Source organism: Exophiala bonariae (genome assembly GCF_035927105.1).
Source record: "Exophiala bonariae strain CCFEE 5792 chromosome Unknown scaffold_6, whole genome shotgun sequence".
Taxonomy (NCBI): Eukaryota; Fungi; Ascomycota; class Eurotiomycetes; order Chaetothyriales; family Herpotrichiellaceae; genus Exophiala; species Exophiala bonariae.
The window spans coordinates 207,910-221,333 of record NW_027042481.1 but is presented as its reverse complement, the minus strand read 5'-3'; the positions used below and the strand labels follow the sequence as shown (position 1 = coordinate 221,333).

The 13,424-nt window shown below is 50.6% G+C and overlaps 4 protein-coding genes across 4 annotated transcripts; 3 read left to right on the top strand and 1 right to left on the bottom strand.

Moving 5' to 3' along the window:
- Nucleotides 1-1,440: 1,440 nt before the first annotated feature.
- Nucleotides 1,441-3,530, top strand: LTR84_011545 (uncharacterized protein; the record flags this gene model as incomplete). Its single annotated transcript, XM_064855074.1, has 2 exons — nucleotides 1,441-3,330; nucleotides 3,384-3,530. 2 exons carry the CDS (start codon nucleotides 1,441-1,443, stop codon nucleotides 3,528-3,530), a joined length of 2,037 nt encoding a protein of 678 aa, XP_064708663.1.
- Nucleotides 3,531-5,829: 2,299 nt separating this feature from the next.
- On the top strand, nucleotides 5,830-7,588 carry LTR84_011544 (uncharacterized protein; the record flags this gene model as incomplete). The annotated part of the gene is made up of 3 exons (XM_064855073.1): nucleotides 5,830-6,778; nucleotides 6,829-6,935; nucleotides 6,986-7,588. 3 exons carry the CDS (start codon nucleotides 5,830-5,832, stop codon nucleotides 7,586-7,588), a joined length of 1,659 nt encoding a protein of 552 aa, XP_064708662.1.
- A 1,639-nt stretch (nucleotides 7,589-9,227) lies between these two features.
- LTR84_011543 (uncharacterized protein) lies at nucleotides 9,228-10,826 on the bottom strand (the record flags this gene model as incomplete). Its single annotated transcript, XM_064855072.1, has 1 exon — nucleotides 9,228-10,826. The coding sequence occupies one exon, from the start codon at nucleotides 10,824-10,826 to the stop codon at nucleotides 9,228-9,230; it is 1,599 nt and encodes a 532-aa protein (XP_064708661.1).
- Nucleotides 10,827-11,250: 424 nt separating this feature from the next.
- On the top strand, nucleotides 11,251-12,579 carry LTR84_011542 (uncharacterized protein; the record flags this gene model as incomplete). Its single annotated transcript, XM_064855071.1, has 1 exon — nucleotides 11,251-12,579. One exon carries the CDS (start codon nucleotides 11,251-11,253, stop codon nucleotides 12,577-12,579), a length of 1,329 nt encoding a protein of 442 aa, XP_064708660.1.
- Between the last annotated feature and the right edge of the window lie 845 nt (nucleotides 12,580-13,424).

The following is a 13,424-nucleotide window of genomic DNA, read 5'->3' as shown; positions in this document are numbered from 1 at the left end:
CAGGGGTAATCCTCTGAGGGTGCAGGCGCTGCTGCACATCAACCAAACCCAAACTCTCGAGTCTCTGGGCCCGTGAGCCTGAGGTCGTTCTTTAGGTAACTAACTAGGTGCCCATTTCTGGCCTCTGGCCGTATTTGCTGACCACTGCACCAGGACTTGGAAGCCGGATCGTGCATCACCCACACGCTTCAGCCCGCACAGGCTAGCCCGAGCGTCGCCAATCAATCGCCTGGGCATTGCGTGTTGAACCAACCACCATCTCATGGCCCGGGAACCCCCTCATTCCTCTCATCTCTGCCCGTGGAATTGGTGGATCGTGACGCCAACGATTGATGTTTGGCTTTGGGCCTACGAAGTATTGTTGCGGCGGCTACTGGTCTTGTTGGTTGCCGCAGTCGATTTAGGCACTCGTGGCCGTGGGGGATCACTTCCCAGCGTGAGATAGGTACTCGTACTCGTACCTTTCCTACTCTGAACACTGGACACGGCAGTGGATAAAATAGTCCCTCCTTATGAAGCCTGTGCCTGTACCTGTGCCTGTGCCTATCCTCATCTTCGTAGGTGCACCGAAGACCTACTTAGTCCTACTGGATGCACATGCACCTCATACAGTGTGCATCCTATTTCCAGCATATCTTTGGTCGATTTCGACTCTTCTTCATGATTCATGTCGCTAATCCATTCGTCTCTCTTCAATCTCATCGTTCCCTCCACCTGGTACTCGTATCATTCCATCCCTCGGCTTGATGCTGGATGCTGGATACTCGATAATTGATGCCCACCTGTTCGTCCTTCCATTTCCACACACCGCTCTACTTCAGCGAGTCCCGCCCCCCTGTTCTCCACATCTGTCAGGGATCGCCTTGCAGGCTTGTCCCTCTTGTATCCATTGCCACTCGCAGCGCCAACGCCAACACCAACACCAACGCTTCCAATTCACCCGAGTCCGCTTTGCCATCCAAACCAAAGCCACACACTGGCACACCCGTAACCACCATCATTCCCATCATCTTCAACTCTATTGTCGCAGCCTTGAATCTATACTACTCGTTTGTCTGATACCATCTGTCGGATCATCTTCCCACTGTCAACCATCCTTCATCCTTTATCCGTCACCCGTCATCCTCTGGGCATCTGTTCGGTTCCTGATGACCGTATGGCCTGTCCACGTACGCAGCCTTCCTGACCCTCTTGGTCCGAATTCCCTGGCCTTATCACCGCGGCTCCAGCCCCTCCGACACTGTCCGTTGCCACACTCGAGTTCTTCTCTCCACCAACCCACCACTTCTCAACCATTTACAATCCATCCTTCTCTTGATAATTGACGGCTAATCAATAAGAACCCCAGCAGTTTACTCACGGATGCGAGCAAACAGTGTGGCGTGAAGCCGCATTTCCAGGGCCGTCACATAGTGAACCACAGCCATACCTCCAAATACCATGGCCGCCATATCCAGCCTTGTATTGAGCGACTCTCTACCCACAAAGGATCGACCAGAAGAGTTGGACACTCCCACAACACCGAGGCCGAGTCACTTCGCCCCCAATGTCACGAATGGGTCTCAGTCCGCGACTGTCGATCATTCATTTCGAGCCTCCCAACCTGCGAGTCAAGCGCCTCAGGAAGATGGTCTCATACAACACCATGACAATGCGATAGACAGTAACAATAGCGACGATCGGATGTCAGTGTCTATGGAGATGGACGACGACGACGATCTCGATGGCTCTGACAATGACGGCGAACTAGGTGAGGGAGACTCGGCCTCCCGGAAGAAGAAGGGCCAAAGGTTCTTCTGCACGGGCTATCCACCATGCAATCTGAGTTTTACCAGAAGCGAGCATCTCGCTCGTCATATAAGGAAACATACTGGAGAACGCCCATTCCAATGTCATTGTAATCGCCGCTTCTCTCGTCTGGACAATCTGCGGCAACATGCCCAGACTGTCCACGTCAATGAAGAGATTCCCACCGACTCTCTTGCGGCAACTGGGACACGATTCCAGAGACAAATTCGCACAGACCGCGTACGCCCCACCGGGCGCCCTCGCACGGGTACTGGAGGAAGTACTGGAGGTCACAGCCGCGGCCATAGTCGCAACCTCTCGGCCTCCAGCGTGGGTTCGACCTCGTCGAATTACAGTATCGTCACAGAAGCCAAACGCAGGCCACCTCCGCTTCTGATGGCAAATGATCCAACGACTCGGCAGAATCTAGGTGAACCTCCACAAACACCTCCTGCTCAGTATCGAGGATTTGATGGAAGCACCACCAGCGGCTTGAGTACTCCAACTTCGGCCAACTTCTCCACGACGACGCCTGGTAGCCCTGGTTTTCTGTCTTCAATCGGGTCTCCGGGCTCTACTACCTCTCGTGGAGGTACCTTCTTTGGTTCTAGACCACCGACCCGTCGACTTAGTGTGCCGTCAGGGCCCAACCCTTATCAAAACCAGTACGCTCCAGGATATCCCATGACTTATATGAATCAGATGGGCCCACCAAGTTCGGGTGCATCTTCAAACTCGGGCGCTTTTGCCAGCCCTACCTCGACTTCTTTTCCGATTGCTCCGGGACCACAGGTCTCGCCAGGAGAGGACTGGCGAAGGCGGACATGGCATGCATCCACATTTCCCGCCGCCAACTATAATTACAACCGACCCGCAACAAGCGGCTTGACATATTCTCAGACACCTGATGCACCTCAGCCGGCTCATGCTCAACATGCCACTGCTGCTGCCGGTCAAGCACCTCGACTTCCAGGAATTGAAAGTTTTGACCATGTTCAACACCGCCCATATACCCCCCCTCGTCGGCAACCTAGCCCGATGCAACTAGATTCGGTACCAACAGATCCTCAATTGTACGCTTCTGCACCTCACCATGACCCGCGAGGTCATCAAAGCCATATCTCTTGGGAAGGGCCTCGCACTAGTCAGTATCCCGAACTGGAGGAACCTGCCAACAAGCGACAAGTCACCGTCAGCTGGGGGCAACAAACAATTAATGAGATTCAAAACGTTGGCATGCGCCATCACGAGGTCCAAACCCATGTCGGCATGGGACCCCCTCCGTCTTCATTCAACCATTCCCACCAACAAGGAACGATGCGAGGGGGTCTTGAAACCCCAGGTTCTGCCAAGCAAAACAAGAGACAGGCTTGGTATAATGGACCTATTCCTATGGCACGGACTTCTCCGGAAGACTCGAGTAGCAGTGATGGGGTACCGACACCCGGGATGACAGCGGTTGAGGTACACCCAATGATAATGAACGGCAGCGGCTATATGGAAACTCAACAGGGAGCGATCGCTCCCGAAGGGCATCAGAATGTAAGTTTGCGGACCAATTATCGTATCGACGCAACAGCTAACCAGCCTCACAGGTATGTCTCGCGCCCTCTCCATATATAGAAGATAGCCGCCACCAGAGAACTGTGTCATTCAACGAACGCGGTGCTGGTGGAGGTGAGATGAATCGACTCGAGGCTCTGGTTGCAGTTGCGACGAGTGGCGAAAATGGTTCACGATGACCAATTTCTCAAACTGGAGAGTGTCACCCAACCGATACACCTCATACTTAGCTTTTATTTTAATCGATGACGAACTACAACAATGACGATGACGACGAAGATGTGGAGGCATGCCTGTGGACTACAGCTCTTCTGGACTTTTGAATCTTGACGGCCCGCATCTGAGAGATACCCGATACCCATAACGACTCTTTTTCACCATGATTTTCCCTTCGGTTTTGTGTTCATGTCGGGATTTTTGCCGTCGAATGGTTTGCTGCTATACGACCTTTGATGATTTCTGCAAGCGGGCGTTGGGATTTGTTGCTTTGATTTGTTTGTGAGGCACTTTGCGTTACGAGTACTCGAACTCTTTGATCATGTTCTTACACCGGGACTTTGAAGGGGAAGCAGCTGATAATATGGCTTTATGGATCATTAGATTCAGCCACCAGGGATCGCACACGAAGTCCCCAATACCCTGTGGCGGGCAGCACACCTCTCATCTCGTCGAGCTTGATGTTTTTCAGCATCTCTGGAAGGGGGCATAGAAATGGTCTGGATCTGGTCGAATTGAGCGAAGGCATCTCAGTATATCTTGCTTGACCACTGCTTAATGATGACTTATATGAGAACTCCGCTCTTGAGATCTGATTTGTCAAATTTGCTGCAGTTCGAAATGATTCCACCCCCAGATCTGGTTGCAATGCAGCCAAGTATACTCTCCAGAAGATTGGCAATACTCGAGCACGATGAGTCCCAAGTGGGAGAGCTCGCATTGGCGCCCCTGCTTGTCTCCAGGACTGGGATTCAACATGACAGAAAGCCTTGTTCTTGTGGATATCATCCTCTCGGGTTTGACAAATGGCCCTTCCCCACAAATATTTTATCGTTCCCCTTGTACTTGCAAATACCAACCCATGTCCGTCAATACCAGTGAGCTAATACAGAAGACATATATATCTCTGCTACGGCGAATCTACCTAGGTAAGGGATACCCTAGTTGGTGCCTGGTGTCTCAAGTAAGTCAAAATCAAGATCTTTTTCCGTAATTGACCATGAGTGCTTGGGTGGTTGTGTCACCAAATCTCGGGTATGGAAGCAGGTACCCAGGTCGATTTGGAAAAATGCATGCGGGTCACAGCGAGGCGATGATATGACAGTGTATGTTACTGGTAAGGAATTGACGATAAGTGGACTGTTGTCAGGAGCATTTATTTCCCTCACAGCCGATCGGTTTGCATCTCACCTGAACGGAGTACTACGTCTTTGGCCTTGGGATGAACGGTCCATATGTGGAGCACGGGTCCTCACACTGTAGGCCAAATGCTGGAGTGGAGTGGCCGTGACAGGCTTCTGGAAGGGTTGAAGTGCCGTCCGTGGGAGGCTGCGGACTCAAGTTCTGCTACATGCATGCTTCTTGCAGTGGATTGCACGGTGATGTTTCGTCGAACGGCTATCTACATAAGTCGCCCTTGATGACGATCGGGATCCTTTTAGTAGGTGGATTTGGAGAACTAATTAATCGTCCAGCCAGGTCCAAGGACTGCTTTGGTAGTTCGTTCTGGTTGATTGGTGAGGCGTGTTTATGGATCTCGGAGAGCTCGGAGGTGCCGGTCTACGAGAGAGAAAGAGACTGACCAAGGGATATCAACATCATGTATAGAGCCTAGACACCAAGAACACGGCAAGGAAGAGGCTGGTTCTCGTTCAGCTCGACGAGGATCTACAATCTACGCGTCTGGTCTCACGTGTGCTGCTGAGATTGATGCGAGGTTGAATCAAGACGGATCAAGTTTGGATTTTGGATTTTGGATTTTGAATTCTCCCGACGCGTGTTGCAAGGCCAGAAGAAGAAAAGAGAAGGAGCGAGATATTCACTGCGTTGAGTCCGACTGTTCCTTCACTTTTCCTGATTCTCAATCCGTGTGGCCTGTTGAGTTGCTGGAGTCCGTCATCACCTTCAATTCAAGTTCGCTCTGATCTGACCTTCACCTTGACCCTCATTACCACCATTTTCCCAACGTTTCATTCTCGATCAAAAAAACCCCTTTCCTTGAAACCTGATAAATTCATGGTCACTCCCTTCACACTTACCCTTTCCACCTTTTTTTCTCTCATCCAAGGACTTTCTCCCCTTCCCCGTCACACTCCTTGAACTCTTCTCTTGACCTCTCACAAGGCACCTCTCTCTCTTTCGTCTCTTCGACATCGACACTCATTCCACATTCGACACCCTCAGCCACAGCCACTCAATTCAAACCAGACCAAAGTCATTCATTCAATTTTTCCACAGACTGCTGGCTGTCCAACCTTCATCATGAGATTCACAACTGTGTTTCTCCTCCTTGGAGCGATATCTGGACTCTGTGAGGCAGGTCTCCTGCGTTTCAGACAAAACCAAGGATCAGTTGCTACTTCGATCTCTAGTCTAGTCTTATCACTGAAATCTCACACTTACAGATCAACATGTACCCCCATTACCATCTGGCAGACTGTCGTCGTCAATCAGATCACCACCTTGACCGTCACTGACACTCCAGAGACTGTCACCATCCTTCAACAAGATCCAACTTCCATTGCTGCTTCCATGGCATCAGTCGACACTGCTCAAGTCCGTCAATCGAGTCTGCTCAACCCAATCTCGAACTCACAAAACACAAACAATCCCGTCTTCACTCACTCCATTCACGTCTCTGGCTTTGAAGCCACAGAGCTTGCTGGTGATGGTAGCACGGTCTTCTACGTGTCCAAAGGTCAATCTACAACTGATTGGAGTTTCTCCCCATCTGCCTCAATCATTGCAGAGACAACAACCGTTACCGTGTCTCCAGTCCCTGCCCATACTTCAGTTGCCAAACAAGCCACTACCAACAGCACCACTGGCCATGTCCCCTTCACCAGTCCTGTTGGAGGATGGAACTACACAAACTCAGTCTTTGATGCAACTGGTACCAATCCCGGTCTTGTCCCTACAGGCTCGACATTGGTCCCATCCTCACCAGAGCCCCTTTATCCTGATAGTGTCCTCACTGTCACAGCAGTCACCACTGAATTTGTTACCGCAACTGAGTCTTCTTCCTCAGCCATTACCGAGTCGCCATCATTCAATGGCTTTGATGCCCCTGTTGAGATCTTCGATAATGGTGTGTTGGACAAGCGACAGACTTGTGTCTTGATCTCCGCCACAATTGGTGGTCAGCTTGCTTCATGGTGCAACAACTGGGCTGGGTCAACTGTGCTGACATACACAACATGGGAGACAACTGGTAATGTCAAAGGTTCGGACCTGTGATTTTCTACTGACCAATTACATTAGTTACCGCTGCCCCAATCCCGACTGCTTCTCAGAGCCCTCCAAGCTCAAGCACAGTCCATCCCATCCCGTCCCATGGTTGTGGAGAGTATGGACCTTTCAAGATGGATGTAAGGATGCTCAGCCTCGCGATTCATAGGTGGTACTAACCCGTTTCCAGTTCGAGAATCTACCCGTCTTTTCTACCAACAACAACGACACTACTGATTTCCCACCCATCTTCAATCCTTACAACCATTTCTACTGGGGAGCTGAGTGGTCCTTCGTTCCTCCACCTCATGCTCCTTTCCCTCCTCATACAGGAAGTCGTCTGGGTCAATTTGTTCAATCTCCCAAGTTCAACAATACCGGCTCACCTAATGCCGGTTTGATCGAACCCAGTGGTTTTGGATGTGGTCCTCGAAACTACAACGACAACTACTGGTTCAATGCTCGATCGGCTTGGGTTGGATGTGATAACAATGCTACATCGTCATACACCACTTGTGACTTTGTTGCCACTGGCTATCAATGGGACAATACAACACGAACCGAGAAAGTTGCAGTGACACAGCATTTCACCATTCCACCATGCCCCGATTTCAATAATTGCAGTTTGGGACTAATCAACTTCAACTACCAATTTTATAGACTCAGCCGGTTGAGCTTCTATGCCAACGTCAAAGGCCAAATCAAGAGCTTTTGGGTAGATGATATTGGTCTGAGTTGGTACAACAATAGTTGTGAGGCTGGTCTCGCCCGTATTGGCTCTCGGAAGAAATGAGACCGCAAGGTGGGATCATTGATAGAGCCCTGACAGCCTAGATGGTATCATTGGGAGCAATGTTCCAATAGGCCAAGTCTGGTTGATCAACAGGTCGCTATCAATGACGGATTAATTGAGATGGTGGAAGAGAGACATGCTCTGCAAAGCGGAGCGGGAGATCTTGTGTCGAGCAAAGTAATGAACACAGAAAACCACATGTAGGCACAAGCCAACCACTTTGCTTATCGAGGGGAAAGTAATGATGACGAGCGAGAAGCGTCGTGGCAAGGCGTACAATCAGATCAATTCCAGGATTGATAAATGAAGAAAAGACAAAAACACTGTTCGTGCTATATACTGCTCTCCACTATCCGAGAGGGTGCAAAAATAATTCTAAACTCGGACGACGAACTTGAGTGAGCAATACCTTCGAGTTGAAGAACAGATAAAAGCAATATAGGTGTAGTAGTGTAGAAGTAGTTCCGCGGTATCGAGAGGGCAATGTTTATTTATCTTCAATCACAAACGCCACGCTACACCACGAACACGACATGACACGGCACGTCATCTAACTTCCCCGGTCCAGCATATCCATCAACGGAACGGGAGCGTTCCCGAGCAAGCTAAATCAATTGCTTCCCACCAGCGCGGCTACGACGGACTCATTATTCTATCCTACCACTACGCTATGCAGAAGAGGTATGCAGCTAGCTAACGTAACTAGAGGCTCGATCGCTGGCTTTGCGCGTGGGTGTGGAGGGGTCAGTGTTGTGATGAGATATATGAAGGGGTTCATTGTTATGGGTCTGTTGGTTCTTGGATGGATGGATGGATAGAAAAACGATCTGTCTATCTGTCTATCTATCTAGATACCTATCTAGATACCTATCTGTCCATCCATGGATGGCGCTCCCTGTCGAAGCCCAATGACTCTGACTCTGACTCTAAGGGCGACTGTGCGCGACGTACGTCGGGCTGGATAAGGAGAGAAGATCGATTTGCACTACTTAAGTGAGATACTTCAGTGATGAGATGCCTGGTGGCGGCGGCTTGCTCTAATTACGGACCTGGTGGCAATTGTCCTGCTTCCTTTGAACTTGCTCCCAATGGATTCTGGCTGATGCTTGTTGGTGTCAAGTGATGGTGTACAAGGTATGGTACATGACGTGTGGTGGGTGAGCAACAGTACTCTGCCTTTCCAATGGAGGCTAGAGCGTTGTTGCGTCGGCTTGATTTTTCAAGGTGGACTAGCTGGAAATGGGACTTGATGCACATGAAGCCGGGTGAGAGGTCTTCCTGCGCTATGGATATAGTCCACATTGCTCTTGGAATTTGCGTCTGGAAGCGTAAAAGCGAGCTGCTCGTGGTTCATGTGGCAGGAATAGGAATGTTCCTTCTCTGCTATTGCTGAGCATGGTCTGCGAGTGAATAAGCTGTGTCACTGAGCTGGCACAGTTCTGAGGCATATAGAGTGACTGACATGTCTCTTTCGAGAGAAGCCGGCTGGCAATCAGAAGTAGGCAACCTTCTCCGTCGCAATGCGTGGCTTTAGGTGTCAAGACAACTGATTTCTAGCTAGGACCAGGTTGGATCGACAGTCTTGTAGGAGAGTTGAGCCGTGGTAGGAATGATGAAACTGTCGACCATCCCTATTGTCTCATCCAAAGTTAAACCCATTCGGAAATCCACCGAAGGGGTTTCCTCCTTCACCAGAGAATTTAAACTTTTGCCCGTTCTGTTGAAAGACGAATTGCTGACCTCCACCAAATGGGCTGCCTTGGAATGGAGAGCCGCCTTGGTTGGACATGGGATCATTCGGATCATCGCCTCTATCATAGCGAGCTTTCAGCTCAGGGTCATTGAGGACTTCGTATGCTTCGTTGATTGAAGCCATTTTCTTTTCTGCTTCATCCTTCGACTCCCCACGTGCTGCGGCCTTGTCAGGATGGTGAATCTTTGTCGCTGCGCGGTAGGCTTTTCGGATGGTGCGCTCATCTGCGTCACGTGAAACACCGAGGACTTTGTAGTAGTCCTTGGTCTTGGAGCGTTTGAGAGCCGTCTGTGCTTCCTGAAGTTTCTCGTTGATGAGATTCTGCGACTCTGGATGATTCTCACGAGCGGTGGTCAGAGAGGTAATGGCCGCTTCGAAGCTCTCATTATCCATGTGCTTTTGAGCTTGGTATAGCAAGGCATATAGGGAGTTGGGATTCAGGTTCAAGGACTCGACACAATATGGCTGTGCCTTTACCATGGACTTCATGGAGACGAAAGCTTCGCAGGTCTTCTCGACCAACACGGTATACAAAGAGGATGCTGCTTTTGAGTGAATGGTCCCATCGGATCGATGTTGTTCGATGTTGGCTTTGATCTCCGATAGCAGACCTGGCTCATCTTCTGTGTTCAAGCCAACAAACACTTTGCTTGCTGAGTTATACTGTTTGTTGCTCATAAGGGTTTGAGCTTTATCGATCTGTTTGGCGATGGCTTTCTCTTCACGGAAGAGGCGCTTGCAAGGCTTTGAGTCTGGATCGGAGTGAAGACACTTCTTGATCTGGGTAAGACCACGTTCAGTGTCGCCAAGACTGTAGAAGAACATGGCCGATGCCTGGAGATGAGGTTCGATGGAACCAGGGGCGATGGACAAGACATGCTGCAGATCATTAACTCCTTCCTCTATCTCGCCGCGTTCAAAGCGACACCTGGCCCGAAGTTGTCGCAGTGACAGGGCTGCACCGGCAGTCATGATAGCAAGACCGGACTGATTAATGCATGTTTCATAATCGCCCTTCTTTTCGGCTTCAGCTGCAAGGTATGCAGCACCCTCTGCCTCCTCAAGATGTGCCAGCTCTTCAGCAGCCTTGTCCCCAAGAGCGACATAATCCTGTTTGGCGGCCGTCCAGTCTGCACTTCTGGCTCGAAGTTTCGCTCGTTGTACCAAAGCACCGTCGAAACCGGGTTTCAACTTCAAAACGCTGTCGAAATCCGCACTCGCCTGTGCAGTGCGACCCTGGGAAAGATAGATGGCGCCACGCTGGAAGAGGGTGAGGTAGTCGGAAGGATCCCTGGAAATGATGGCATTGAAGTAGTCGAGGGCTTCATGTCTGGCACCTCTTCCGTTTGCTTCTTTCGCAGCAGCCCTCAACTGTGCTATCGGAGTATCGGACGCGATCACAGTTGAGTCTGCGGTGCAGAGAGGAACGAGGGATAGCCCAAGGAGGGTCAGGAAGACGGCGTAGTTTCTCAGCTGTAGAATCATGGTTGCATGTTCGAGCAATATGGTTTGAGAGAGGAAGATGTCCCTGTAATCGTAGAAAGTGGTAAACTGAGAGAAAGAACAAAAGAATGGATTGGGGTGAGGGTTGTCGATCGAAAGCAACAAATAATGGAAATGGAATGGATGACATTAAAGGGACGCGGGTGTCTTTGGGAATGCACAACCTGTCCTTTTGCTCTGCGTCATTTCCTTGGCATGCATTTCACGGGTTCAGTCAATTAAAGTGACGGTTCCGGCGTCATTTGAAACAACAACGACGACGACGAGGTCAAGACACTGGTAGACTGCATCAAATCACACACTCGTCTCATCACGATGGGCGTTGACGTCGTAGACTGCTCAAAGACAAATATCATGACATAGACAAAAACAACCTCTTCTGAGGCTCGAACCATCCATCTCAATCATGGCCGAAGGAGTAACATCAGTGCTAGGCGAGGGATCACCTCACCGCGCGAGAAGAGCATCGCTCAAGATCCTCAGCCGCAACATCGGCAACGTAGTCCTGGGGAATCTTCTATTCGACACATGGTACTACTCGCCGTATCCCGATAACATCATCTTGGGGCCGGACTACCACCCTTCAAAATACATGACGACGTCGGACCTGCGCAATGGAAACGTGAGCACGCCACACGATCTCAACAAAACTGAACCGTTGTGTCGTCGACTCCATGTCTGTCCGTCGTGCTTCCGCTACACGCCGGACGAGCGTAGCTATATACAGCACCTGCACCATCACCGGGCGAGACGCGAACAGGGCCTGGAAACCCAACCGGTGCCCGAGAGTGCATTCAAAGTCTACGAATCTGACGGCTACGCGGTGTGGGAGATTGACGGCGACAAGGAGAAACTCTACTGTCAGAATCTTTCGCTGTTTGGAAAGCTCTTCCTTGATCAGAAGAGCGTCTTCTTCGATACGGGAGGTTTCAAATATTACGTATTGACTTACTCCTCACCAGAGCCTGTGGTCAGCGCACCCACCAAAGGTCGAGGTCGCAAGAGGAGTTCCTCGGTGCTCGACGATGATCTGATCGAACGTTCTCAAGTGCTCGGATTCTTCTCCAAGGAAAATCTCTCATGGGACTCGAACAACCTGGCGTGCATCCTGATCTTCCCGCCCTTTCAGCATCGACAATTGGGCCAGTTGCTCATGTCTGTGTCCTACAAACTCAGTGGGTGGGAGTGGGAAGGAGGGGTGATTGGGGGCCCAGAAAAACCTCTCAGTGCCATGGGTCGCAAAAGCTATCTGAGATTCTGGTCCGAGCGGATTGCTCGGTTCATAATGGGACAAACCGCCGACGCCGATGGGCAAAGAGTGTTCCACAAGGCCAGAAAGAAAACCCTCCACCCGAGGAAAGAAGAAATGTCCGTCAAGGAGATTGGAGACCGGACGGGTATGCTGGGGGAGGACGTTGTCGCTGCGTTGACTGAAATGGGAATTTGTGTTGTTCAAATTCCCAAAAGGAAGAAAAAGCCATCAAGCGAGATCAACGGTCTTACGGCGGGGCAGGCAGAGGTGGAAAATGAAGAACCCACCACAATGGTCATCCAGAGGAGCAAAGTAGTGGAGTGGGCGGAGAAGAATGGCGTGGAGTTGACCAGTGTTGTGCGAGAGGAAGGTTTCCTTGGAGAGTGGGCACTGAGCGATCTGGAGGATTCGAGCAGCAATGTCAGCGCGGAAGCATCCAAAATCAGCGAGAATGATAAGGATGTGGTGCCGAACGACACCTAGCGAAATCAGATTTGTGGAGGAGAGCATCTGAACCCTTTGAGGCCTTCAAGCTGTCAAGTTGGAAGCTGGCAGAAACCTGCGGCAAGGGCCGAGTCGCCGACGGCACAACGGCTATCTCAGATTCACAGGATTCTGTCTGAGATTGCACTGAAACTGCTGCATTCGGAGTGTTTCAGTGTACAATAGTTTGTGAGGTAAACAGCATGGAGTTGGGTTGGTCATTGTTAGAATAGCAGATAAACCGGGGCTGACTGATGCTCCGTCCTGCGACTGTCCATATCTCACCCATGCTTGGTCTTTAGTGAGATATCTGAGGCGGGTGGTGCATTGTGCTTTGGACCCGACACGGCAACAACGCAATAAGCATTGGGTGGCGGGGGTTAGTCTGTTTGAACAAGCTCGTTTGGGCAAGTAGTGGTAGAACCGACATGATCAGGCAATGCTTGATCACACTGGGTGTTTTGACAATCAAGTGTCCAAGGGGGCCGAATGCGGACTTTGAGCTTCCTAGGGTTTCTTCGTCCTTGTCCCAAAAAAGACTTAGCTCCAGCAAAATACCCAGGTAGTTTCCTCAAGCTCGAGCCAAGCAGTTCCTAGCAGGGCAGTGATACACAAACAAAACCCGTTGGTGATTGTATGATCGTCGCCAGGGATGCGGACACATACTCGCCCTTGGTACATAGCGGGGGCTCTGAGGGGATGAGGGCTAAGCATTTGTGAGAGCGATGCAACAACAAGCACCAGTCAAGCCGTGTGTCTCCCAACTCCGACATGGTCGTGAGAAACGCCATGGAACTGTACCTTTCAGTCTAGCACTCCCGAGCACTTGTGGTCACAGTTGATGG